Source organism: Vombatus ursinus, unplaced genomic scaffold (genome assembly GCF_900497805.2).
Source record: "Vombatus ursinus unplaced genomic scaffold, bare-nosed wombat genome assembly UNPS02014821.1, whole genome shotgun sequence".
Classification (NCBI taxonomy): Eukaryota; Metazoa; Chordata; class Mammalia; order Diprotodontia; family Vombatidae; genus Vombatus; species Vombatus ursinus.
In genome coordinates, this window is record NW_020954599.1 from 44,259,460 (window position 1) to 44,272,717 (window position 13,258).

Here is a 13,258-nt window from a genome sequence, read left to right on the forward strand (position 1 = left end):
ATGTAATGCTCTAAGGTTTGAGAAGGTTGACATGTATTTTCTCATTTAATCTTCATTTGAAGAAGGTACTAATATCCTAGTTTTATAAATGAGGGAAACTGAGGCTAAAAAGTTAGGTGACTTGCCCAGGGTCCCAGAGTTCCTAAGTGTCTGAGGCAACATTTGAATTCAGGTCCTCCTGAATCCAAATGCAGCGTTCTATCCACTATGCCATTTAGTTGCTTCATATTTTCTCTGAGAACCTCAGAGATCATCTAATCCCCTCCCCCAATACCCATTCTACAGATGTGGAAATGGGGACTCGAGCCCTGAGGAGCTCCAGAATTAAACGTGCTTCCCACTGACTCTTTAACAGCCAAAGGATCTCCTTCATCAAATTCTTTTTCAGCCAGGCCAGTGTCCCAGGTCAGCCTCATAAAGGAAAAGACGGATCCCTGCTCCAAAGCAGCTGATGTATTAAGCCAGGTAGAGCTCGGCACTTTTGTGAGATTCACCTTTTTATGGTTATACCATGATGCCGTCTTGAGACCAGAAGGCAGAAAGGCACGGTGAAAAGACTGGCTCTCCAATCAGAGGACCTGGATTCAAATTCTCTCTCTGATATGACCTATATGACCTTGTGGCAGGGCATTTAACTTCCCTGGGCCTACATCTCCTAATCCTTAAAACTAGGAGATTAAACTAGATGGCTCAAAATCCCTTCTAGTTCTGATCCTATGATTGTTCAATAATTCTAGATAAATTATAGTTTAAATCAGTCAAACATGAGTTATGAACTAGAATGATTCTGAGAATTCCATGAAGCGAGATGAGTCAGGAACTGATCTGGGTGAATTGTAATCTACACATTGGGAAGAAATGTGGCCAAGTTAATCAGATAGTTGTAATTCAAGGCTGCAAATATGAGCAGGCCCTCTCTTAGTTACTTAAAGTCAGATGCTGGCATCTGGACTTAATTTTTAACATTGATAAAATGATTATGAGAAGGATAGAAGAAAAGGATTGGACTTGTGATTTCATTGATATAGAGAATTCCAAACGATAAAACATCTACCAATGCAAGTCAACACCATAGCAATTTAAAATCTTAGGGAAATGTCTATAACAGCTACCAAACTCAAATAGAAATGGATTCCTGAGGGCATATTTAACTCGAAATAAACACAAACTAACAATATGTGTGTTGTATTGCATTTTTATGTTGTATTCTGTTAAATGTTTTCCAATTACATTTTAATCTTTTTGAGTTAGACACTTCTAATTTAGAACACTAAGAGGTTAAATAACTTCTAAGGGTTTGAATTTATCTCTTTATCTACTCTGCTACCTTATGTCTGAAATGATCACAAGAGAATATTTATTTTTTCATCCCTCCAAAAAAGACATAAAGGAATTTTTAGGGCATCTAATCCAGCCAAAAGGGGCAGCTAGGTGGTGTTGGGCCTAGAGTCAGGAAGACTTATCTTCCTGAGTTTAAATCTAAACTATGTGACCTTAGGCAAGTCACTTAACCCTGTTTGCCTCAGTTTCCTCATCTGTAAAATGAGTTGGAAAAGGAAATGGCAAACCACTCCAATATCATTGCAAAGAAAACCCCTAATAGGATCATGAAGAGTCATACAAGACAACAACAACAGCCTCTTTGTCCCTTTACTCTTATTTTTTTGGTTGGGCAATGGGGGTTAAGTGACTTGCCCAGGATCACACAGCTAGTAAGTGTTATGTGTCTGAGGCCAGATTTGAACTCAGGTCCTGCTGAATCCAGGACCGGTGCTCTATCCACTTCACCACCTAGCTGCCCCTCGCTTTACTCTTACCACTTGCAGCTCCAGGCAGTGAGTATACAATGTAGAGGGATACTATAAACTATAATGAGAAGTTAAGTATGGAAAACAAGGGGAAAAGGAAGCAAAGGGTAATACAAATCTGAACATAAGAAAAGGCAAGAAAGTTGAGAAATAAGGTAATGCAGTTTGGGCAATATAAACGAAAATGCCTATTTATCATGCTTATTCTAAATGAAAACCTCAAAGGACAGATGAAGGAGGAGATAAGAGAAATGACAAAGTGGAAATTATAGTGGTGGGTAAACACTACTGTGAATGGGAAAATAGAAGCAGGGGTATGTTAGAGCCTGTTTGTACCAACTCAGGAGAGCAATTGTGAAATTTTCAGTGGGAACTTTTACATCACTTGGGAATCAGTAAACTCTACAAATCAAGGCTCCGTTTATTATTTGGTTTAAGTCCTGCTTAGTTTGAGAATCACCCAGAAAGATCAAAGAAAAAAAGACCAAGAAGAAAAGGCCTCATATGTTTCTTTTCTAAATTTTGTTGTTGCCTCTTGACATTCTGCACCCTTATTCCAACACAATTATATTCCTGTCTCCTGACTACTTCTTGTGTTCCTTATCTATGGACCAGAAACCATCCATTCATTTATTTGCTCATCTCCAGGTTACTGTACTCTTTTTGACCTATGGATAGAATTTTAAGATTTCACTGAAACCATAAACAATTTGTGAAATAAAATTTATGCCTGAAATGTAATTATTTCCCTCTCCTGTCTGGGACTTCTTCACACTTGTGACTCAGTTTTGGGAGACAAAAACTTGTTTGAGATTTCATAATTCCTACTTACATTTATCTGACTAAGCCTTCTGTTAAACATTTACCAGCACAAGATCTTTAAGTTAAAAAAAAAAAACAATTTAATTTGAATAGAGATAGCTAGCAATGGACATTAGAAGGAGACAGATTTTAGCTCACTATAGGAGAAGAAAGCTCTTTACAATTTTTTTTTTTAAATTCTGGACTTAAACACTCACCCCACCCTCAGGAGCATTTTCATAAACACTAAGAAGAAACTTCTCAACCTTTAAAACTGTACAAAAATAGAATGAATAGTCTCAAGAAAACACATGGGGCTCTGTGCTAGACATCTGTAAGCAGAGGCTGAGAGACCACATACTAGGATGCTGGAGGGAGATACCTACTTCAGGCAATATGTTGCAGAGAACAGCATCTGAAGTTTCTTCTAAGACTGAAATGTTAGGAATTATATCATTTTGGGATCGTTTTAGGAAATATATCCATTTACCTTATGGCATCTGTGAGAGAATTGCTCACCATGGACAGAACAATGAAAGAAATAGAGGGGTTATAATAGAAAGTTTTACTTAAAGAGAAAAAAAATGGCTCATTAGGAAATATCTTAAACCAAATTTTAATGCTTTGCACGTAAGGCTTCTAAAACTTATTTAGGTATAAAGCAATTTCCATGACACCAAAATAATAGGGCTAGATGATGAAGAAACTGAAACTTGAAAAGGTTAAGTGAATGAGTCATAGTCACATAGTATCAGAGACAGGATTTGAACCCAGGCTCGTCTGACTCCAAGACCAGAATTCTATTCAGTTCTCTGGAGAGAATTCCAGTTAGTCAAATCATGCCAAATGTTCATTTTGAAACCACTTTGAAATAAGTTTTGCTAAGGAGTGTTTAGGCAGCTAGGTGGCACAGTGGATAGAGCAGCAGGCCTAGAGTGAGGAAGATCTGAGTTCAAATTTGGCTTTAGACATTGGCTATGTGACTCTGGGCAAGTCACTTAACCCTGTTTGCCTCAGTTTCCTCATCTGCAGAATGAGGTGGAGAAGAAAATGGCAAACCACTGCAAAGATAACCTTTGCCAAGAAAATTCCAAATGGGGTCACAAAGAGTGGGACTTGGGAGTCTTGTTGTTTGAACAACAAAATAATTGTTTAGGGGCAGAGGTAGCATGAAACAGTGGGTAGAGAAACTTGGTTTTGAAGCCAGAAAGACCTGGGTTCAAGTGCCGTCTCTGGAATATCTTGAATATATGTGTGTGCGTGCCCATGGGTATTGAAAATATGGAACTTGTCTGTCAACCAAGTTGTAAATCCTTGAGAATAGTTATAGGTAAGAAGCAAAGTGCTAATACATATGATACCTAGATGTTGTTCAGGCATGCAGGAGGCTTGGACAGAAACTGGCAGAATATAACAGAGTTCGGTAATTCTATCCTTCCATATTATTTTTTCTTTCCTCTTATATAAACAATTAAGTTGTGTGTTTTGTCTTGGAGTAGTAGGAAGAGGGAAGGGCCCTCTAGGTTTGCTCATTTACCCTACGGTCAGCTTAATGTCAAATTGACTTATTGCTCAAATGAATAGGATAGTAATTTAATTTTGTGTTACAAAATTACTACTGTGTAAGATAAGCCTCTCTGAGTACTTGTTTGGGAAACCCCAAAAGGTTTTAAAACAAGGGCAATGTCAGATAGGAAAGCAAATATTCAACCTCTTCAGATTCATTGAAGATAATTTTCCTCTTAATCCAGTCCTTGAAAGTCAGATAAATGTAAGTAGGAATTATGAAATCTCAAACAAGTTTTTGTCTCCCAAAACTGAGTCACAAGTGTGAAGAAGTCCCAGACAGGAGAGGGAAATAATTACATTTCAGGCATAAATTTTATTTCACAAATTGTTTATGGTTTCAGTGAAATCTTAAAATTCTATCCATAGGTCAAAAAGAGTACAGTAACCTGGAGATGAGCAAATAAATGAATGGATGGTTTCTGGTCCATAGATAAGGAACACAAGAAGTAGTCAGGAGACAGGAATATAATTGTGTTGGAATAAGGGTGCAGAATGTCAAGAGGCAACAACAAAATTTAGAAAAGAAACATATGAGGCCTTTTCTTCTTGGTCTTTTTTTCTTTGATCTTTCTGGGTGATTCTCAAACTAAGCAGGACTTAAAGTCCCTTGCAATAACTGGTCTACTCCCTGACAAGGTTAGAAAAATGTAGTAGTATTTCCAGGGAAAACAAGTATTTGAGGTGATATTTTATATAGCAATTTAGAATCAGAGGTCCTGAGTTCAAATCTCAGGTCTGCCCCCGTATACACTTGGCCAAGTCACTTATCCTCTTTGTCCCAGTTTCCTCTTCTGCAAAATAAATGTTGAACTGGATGATAATAATAATTAATAGCTAGCACTTATATGGTGTTTTAGGGCTTGCAAAATACTTTACAAATGATATTCATTTTAATAAATTAAAAACATGTAAATGACATCAGAGGGCCTTTTCAGCTCTAAATCTATGATCTTAAGTTTTACAGTAACATGGTTAGTGCTATAATTATTTACTTAAAGTTCAGGTTCAAATATGACTGATTTTCTTTTGCTTCAATGAATATTCAAAGACATGTTGAAATATGAAGGTGCTTTTTTTACTTCATTGGCCCGGACTAAACAACGACACCTGGCAAAGTCCAACTGCATATCGATTTCTCCTTTTTTTGTCTCTATCAGGTTTCTGTGATTAGCGGAACATATCTTGGACTAGACTACATGAGTAAACAAAATGGAGGCGACGGAGGAGTCATTATCAACATGTCATCTCTGGCAGGTAAGAAAAGCCATAAAAGGAAATGTAAATACATTTTTTCCTTCCCGGTTAGTATACTAAAGTGTATTTTTTTTTAAAAAAAAAGTTAGCCCCATGCCTTCTTTTAGTTGCATTTCCAAAAGATAATCATCTGTTTGAAAAGGAACAACAAAAATTTGTGTTTGTATTTTCCTAATGGTCTTGCGCGTTTCTGTATTTGCATTGTGTCCTTGTTTTGGACTGTCCTTTTGTTTTTGTCACTCTGGTTGTGAGCACTCAAAATGTTGTTTTATCTGGGGCAGGAATTCTTGACCTTGCTCATGTCAGGGTTCCTTTAGCAGTCTGAGGAAGTCTGTAGACCTTTCCTCAGAAGAATGTTTTGTCTCCATTCATATTTGAAGGAAATGTTAAATTTCAGTTAGAGGTTGGTAAGAATAAAGTTGTAAGTTTTTATCCCATCCAAGTTCACAGACCTCCTGAAATCTATCCATGGATCCCAGGTCAAGAGCCCTTGCTAGAGATTCTTTTCAAGGGTTATTGTGAGCCCTATGAAACAGCATGTGTGAAATGACTTTGAAAAAATAGAAAGCTTGATGAAATGATGGGTGGGTTGACAAATGCTCAAGATTTCCATATGGAGTTAAGAGCTGATATATAATGTTAGAATCAGCCCATAATCCTAACTATGTGATTGTACAGAATAGTAATCTGAATTTTTTTTTTGATTGCATACCCCTACTGGTAGATGTTTAACATCCAGCTCTCTGGGAGAAAAAGAAAAGAAAAAATGTACGTGTGACACACTTTTAAGTTTGTTCTGCATTAACCTTTTTTTCATTACTTTAAGTTTAGAAATCAACACTAAAGCCCTGATTTATAGTTTTAACCTATATCCAAAGTGTGAATGCTCACCTTGAAAATTTAATAATCAGCTCTTCAGAGTCAGAACTGGCTCCAGCACACCCTTGCTAATCAACAAAAGATATTTGAACACAAACCCCAAATATATGTATATTTACCTATCTTTAAATTATATTTGTACTACTGTGCTAATAATTATATACATTATGAAACATAGGCATAGAGAAATGTAGGATGAGATAAAGATGAAATGATATTTGGCCCTAGTACTAACAGAGACCCACTGGAGTTTATGGAGTAGGGGGTGATATGACACAAAAAATTACTTTGGCAACTGTATGAAAGATGGATAGGATTGGGGAGATATTTAGGAATTTTTTGTGTGGTTCAGTCGTGTCTGACTCTTTGTGACCCCATTTGGGGTTTTCTTGGCAGAGATACTGGAGTGGTTTGCTATTTCCTTCCCCAGCTCATTTTATAGATGAGGAACTGAGGCAGATAGGGTTAAGTGACTTGCCTAGGGTCACACAGGTAGTGTCTGAGGCCACATTTGAACTTGTGAAGATGAGTCTTCCAGACTTCATGGCACTTTATCCACTGAGCCACCTAGGTGCCCCAAGATTTAGAAATATGGAGTTCAATTACAAGATTATTTCAGTAGTCAAGGTTAGAAGTGATAAAAGGTAAAAAGTGGTAAGGGTCTGAATTGGAGTGGTACATGTATAAATGGAGAGTAGGGAACACATAGAAAAGATGTAGAGAAAGTCAGATTTTTCCAGCGTAGTTGTGAGTGCATGGGCATGGATGGGTCTAAGGCTTCTGAGTGGGGAGGGAAGCAGTTACATGGGAGGCCAGTGGTGAGAGGTAAGCCCTAATTCCACAGCCCCCATTTTGGAGACTACTCATCCAGCATCATTTTTTTTTCTGGTATGACGATTTTTTTCTATGGTAAAAAAATATTGGCAGATCTCCCCTCATGCTAGCAGTTATACAATCAGTATCTATTAACTGAAAAAAATAAATACATAGAATCCTAACAAAAAACCTCTATGGCTCCAGTAGCCATACTGATCAGGAAGACCTAGGTTTAGGTGCAACCTACTGACTGGGTGACCTTGGGCAAGTCACTTAATGTCTTACTGTACTAAGCAGCTCTCCAAGACTACAGCAACTCTGCAAAAACAGAGCTAGTATTCACGTGCATTGGTAATGTCTTTATTTGGAAGTTCCTCTTTTATCTCTATCCTTTTGCATATGTGTTTGCAAGATATTAGTCTACAGAAGATATGTTTGCTGATTTATTATACTGAGTCATGGTGCATATTTTGTTGAAACTAAATAAAGATCAACAGGACAACACTTGCTTGGCTTATGGATTCTTGAACCATCTTTCCCCTTTTCCTACTAGTTCATAGTTTGGAAACAGTGAGCTAACATTTAGTGGGTGGATTTCTACATGATCAATCCAAAGCAATTATGAACTTCTGGTGGGAATTACTAAGTCAACAATTCCAAGTGATCTTATAAAACTCAGTTGTATGGAGGCAGTGTGATGTAGGAGATGGTCTCCTGGCTATAGAGTCAGAATACCTGAGTTCAAATGCTGCCACTAATGTTTTTTACCTGTTTAACCTTGAGAAATCACTTAGCCTTCCTGGGCTCAGTTTCTTCATCCTTAAAAATGAGGGAGTTGAACTCTATGGCCTTTTGGAGGTTCCTTATAGTTCTAGATAGATAATTTTATGTAGCTGCATTTGTCAATGTGAAGTTGAGAGATGAATAGAATATTCTAGACAGCCAATCTAGAAAATTCAGGCTCCCAAATACTGTTTGTGAATTATTTTTTAATTTTTTTTTCAATTCTGTTTAGTGGTAGAAGAAAGTTGGTATTTACTTTAATTATTTGGATGGTTCCCTTAGTACTATTTTAATCTACCTATGTGGGCCTAGTCATTGTATTAGACTTTTCTTCTCGGGTCATTAGCATTCCTGTAAAGTGGATTCAAATGTCTACTGGGAGCTATGGTAAAATCAGCTTCAACTGCCAGTTTTTCTTGATCTCTGTAACTTATCATAGATTTGTGAAGTCATTTTCCAAAACTACAATATATCACTAAAAGAGGCTTCTATGTAGAATGACTTTTTGTAAATTTAACATTTTTATTTAAATTTTTGAGTTCCAAATTCTATGCCTTCCTCCTTCCCTCCCCTTCCTGCTCTCTGAGACATTAAGCAATCAGATATAGGTTATACATGTGCAATTATGTATAACATTTCTATATTAGTCATGTTGTACAAGAAGACTCAAATTTTAAAAAAAGAAAGTAAAAATATAGCATGTCAGTCTGTATCAAATCAATATCAGTTCTTTCTCTGGAGGCAGATAGCATGCTTCATCATTAGTCCTTTGGGATTATCTTGGATCATTGTATTGCTGAGAATAGCTAAGTCATTCACAGTTCTTCATCAAAAAACATTGCTATTACTGTGTACAACATTCTCCTGGTTGTATTTACTTCACTATGCATCAGTTTGTATAAGTCTTTCAGGTTTTTCTGAAATCATCCTGTTTGTCATTTCTTATAGCACAATAATATTCCATTACAATCATATACCACTGCTTGTTTAGCCATTCCCCAACTGACAAGCATCCCTTGGATTCCAATTCTTAGCCACAAATAGGTCCTCTCCCCCTTTTTTGGATGTCTTTGTGATATAGACCTGGAAGTGGTATTACTGGATCAAAGAATATGCAAAGTTGTATAGCTCCTTGAGCATAGGTCCAAATTGTTCTCCAGAATGGTTGGATTAGTTCACAACTCCACCAACAGTTTATTAGTATCTCAGTTTTCCCATATCCCCTCTAACATCTAATATTTTCCTTTTTTATCATATTAGTCACTGATAGGTGTGAGATGGTACCTCAGAGTGATCAATAATGATTTAGAGTATTTTTATATGATTATAGATAGCTTTGATTTCTTCATCTGAAAGCTTCCTGTTCATCCTTTGACCATTTATCAATTGAGGAATGACTTGTATTTTTATAAATTTGACTCAGTTCTCTAAATATTTGAGAAATGAGGCCTTTGTCAGAGATACTTGTTGCAAAATTTTCCCCAGTTTTCTGTTTTCCTTATAAATTTGGTTGCATTGGTTTTGTTTGTGCAAAAACTTTTTAATTTTATATAATGAAAATGATCTATTTTACATTTTGTATTGCTTTCTATATCTTCTTCAGTCCTAAGTTCTTCCCTTACCCATAAATCTGACAGACAAACTATTCCACGTTCTTTTAATTTGCTTATGGTATCACCTTTTATGTGCACATCATGTACCCATTTTGGCCTTATCTTGGTATACAGTGTGAGATGTTGGTCTATATCTAGTTTCTGCCATACTGTTTTCCTGTTTTCCAGCAGTTTTTGTCAAAGAATGAGTTTTTGTTCCAAAAGCTTAGATTTTGGGGTTTATCATAAACTAGATTACTATGGTCATTTACTATAATGTAATTTTTCATAATCTATTTCACTGATCCATCACTCTTTCCTACCCAGTAGAAGATTGTTTTGATAATTACTGCTTTATAATATAATTTGAGATCTGGCATAGCAAGACCATCTTCTTTCACATTTTTTTTCTTGTTGATTCCCTTGATATCCTTGAGCTTTTTTTCTTCTGGATGAATTTTGTTATTATTTTTTCTAGATCTATAAAATAATTTTTTTTCTTTTTTGGTGAGGCAGTTGGGGTTGTGACTTGCCCAGGGTCACACAGCTAGTAAATGTGAAGTGTCTGAGGCTGTATTTGAACTCAGGTCCTCCTGACTCTAAGGCTGGAGCTCTATCCACTACACCATCTAGCTGCCCAATATAAAATAATTTTTGATAGTTCAATTGGTGTGGCACTGAATAAACAGATTAATTTAGATAGAAATGTCATTTTTATTATATTGGCTCAGCCTACTCATGAGCAATTAATAGTTTTCCAATTTTTTAGATTTGATTTTATTGTGTGAAAAGTATACAGTTCCTGGGTTTGTCTTGGCAGGTAGACTATCAAGTATTTTATATTGTCTATGGTTAGTTTAAAAGGAATTTCTCTTTCTATCTCTTGCTGCTGGACTTTGTTGGTAATATATAGAAATGCTGATGTTTTATGTGAGTTTATTCTTTATCCTGCAGCTTTGCTAAAGTTGTTAATAATTTCAACTAGTTTTTTAGTTTATTCTCTAGGATTTTCTATGTGTAACATCATATCATCTGCAAAGAGTGATAGTTTTGTTTCTTCATTGCCTATTTTAATTCCTTCAATTTCTTTTTCTTCCCTTATTGCTAAAGCTAACATTCCTAGTATAATATTAAATAATAGAAGTGATAATGGACATCTTTGCTTTACCCCTGATTGTATTGAGAAGCCTTCTAACTTAACCCCATTACAGATATTGCTTGCTGATGGTTTTAGATAAATTTTGTTTGTCTTTTTAAGGTAAACTCCATTTATTCCTATACTCGCTACTGTTTTTAATAGGAATGAGTGCTGTATTTTGCCAAAGGCTTTTTCTGCATCTATTGAGATAATCATATGATTTCTATTGGTTTTATTATTGATGTGTTCAATTATACTCATAGTTTTCTTAATATTGAATCAGCCCTGCATTCCTGGTATAAATCCCACATGGTCATAGTATATGATCCTTATGATATATTGCTGTAATCTCATTGCTAATATTTTATTTAAAATTTTTGCATTGTAGATAGAGCACCAGCCCTGAAGTCAGGAGAACCTAAGTTCAAATCCAGCCTCAGACCAAACACTTGACACTTACTAACTGTGTGACCCTGGGCAAGTCACTTAACCCCAATTGCCTAAAAAAAAAAGTAAAAGTAAAAAAAAAAATTTGCATCAATATTCATTAGGGAAATTGGTCTATAATTTTCTTTCTCTGTTTTGACTCTTCCTGGTTTGGATATCAGCACCATATTTATGTCATAAAAGGAATTTGGTAGTATTCCTTCACCTACTTTTCCAAATAATTTATATAGTATGGGGATTAATTGTTCTTTAAATGTTTGGTAGAATTCGCTTGTGAATCCATCTGGTCCTGGTCATTTTTTCTTAGGAAGTTCATTGATAGTTTCTTCAATTTCTTTTTCTAAAATTGGGTTATTTAAGTATTCTATTTCTTCTTCTCTTAATCTGGATAATTTATATTTTTGTAGATATTTATATATTTCATTTAGATTGTCAAATTTATTGACATATAATTGACTAAAATAGCTCCCAAGAATGCCTTAATCTCCTCTTCAGTGGTGGTGAATTTACTCGTTTCATTTTTGATACTAATAATTTGGTTTCCTTCTTTTCTTTTTTCAGTCAAATTAACCAATGGTCTATCTATTTTATTGGTTATCTCTGGTACCTTTCAGGAAGATATAGTTTCCTTCTTAATCTCTTTGAATTAGATCTATTTTTGCTTTTCTTTTGTCTGAGATCATGATTGCTACCCCTGCTTTCTTTGCTTCAGATGAAGCATAACAGATTCTGCTCTAGCCACTTACCTTTACCCTGTGTGTATCTCTCTGCTTCAAATGTGTTTCTTGTAAACAACATATTGTAGGATTCTGGTTCTTAATCTATTCCCTCCCTCCACTTCTATTTTATGAGTGAGTTCATCCCATTCACATTTATAGTTATGATAACTGTGTATTTCCCTCCATGATATTTTTTTACTTGTTTATTCCCCTCTCTCTCTTATCCCCTATCTTTTCCCTCCTCACTGGTGTTTTACTTCTGACCACCACTTTCCCCAATATACCCTCCCCTCCTCCTTCTTTTATCCTCATCCCTTTTTCCTTCCTGATAGGGTAAGATAGATTTCTGTATCCACCTGAGTATGTATGTTATTTCTTCTTTGAGCCAATTTTGATTAACATAAAGTGTAAACTTTGCCTGCCAACCTTCCACCCCCATCTTCCCCTCCATTATAATAGTTTTTTCATGCCTCTTTTCTATGAGATAATTTACCCCATTCAATCTCTGCCCTCCTTCTTCTTCCAGTGCAATTTTTTTTCTCACCCCTTTAGTTTATTTTTTGGGGTATCATCCCATCACAGTCACCTTATATCCACACCCTCTGTCTACATATACTCCTTCCAATTGCTCTTATACTAATAAAGTTAAGAGTTACAAATATTATTTTGCTATATATATAAACAGTTTATAATATATAAACAGTTTAACCTTACTGAATTTCTTATGTTTTCTCTGTCTTGTTTCTTTTTTGCCTTTTTATGTTTCCTTTGAGTCTTTAATTTGGAGGTCAAAGTTTTTATTCAGCTCTGGTCTTTTAATTAGAAATGCTTGAAGGTCCTCTATTTCATTAATTTTTTCCCCTGAAAGATTATATTCAATTTTGCTGGGTAGATGATTCTTAGTTATAATCTTAACTCCTTTGCCTGCCGGTATACTATTTTCTAAACCCTCTGGTTCTTTAATGTGGAAGTTGCCAAATCCTGTGTAGTCCTGACTATAATTCCATGATATTTGAATTATTTCTTTTTGGCTGCTTGCAACACTTTCTCCTTGATTTGTGAGCTCTGGAATTTGGCTATAATGTTCCTGTGAGTTTTCTCTTTGAGATCTCTTTCAGGTGGTGATTGGTGGATTCTTTTATTTTCTATTTTGCCCTCTGGTTTTAATAAATCAGGGCAGTTTTCTTTCATAATTTCTTAAAAGAAGTTGCCCAGGCTTTTTTTTAAATCATGGCTTTCAGGTAGTCCAATAATTTGTATATTATCTCTCTTGGATATATTTTCACTTGTTCAATTTTAAATTTTAAGGAATCATTTTTTTCAGTCAGCTTTTGTAATTCCTTTTCCATTTGGCCAATTCTATTTTTTAGGTAGTTATTTTCTTCAGTAAATTTTTGTATATCTTTTCCCCTGCTATTGACTCTTTTTTTTTTGTTCTCTTGTATTACTCTC

At 35.5% G+C, this 13,258-nt stretch overlaps 1 protein-coding gene across 2 annotated transcripts in view; it reads left to right on the forward strand.

Annotated features, from left to right (window-relative positions):
• Positions 1–13,258, forward strand: part of HPGD (15-hydroxyprostaglandin dehydrogenase) — a 48,810-nt gene that overhangs the window by 15,354 nt on the left and 20,198 nt on the right. For both annotated transcript variants that reach the window (XM_027837470.1, XM_027837471.1), the window contains exon 4: positions 5,336–5,432. In XM_027837470.1, the coding sequence (XP_027693271.1) occupies positions 5,336–5,432 (97 nt within the window). The remainder of the gene's footprint in view (positions 1–5,335; positions 5,433–13,258) is intronic.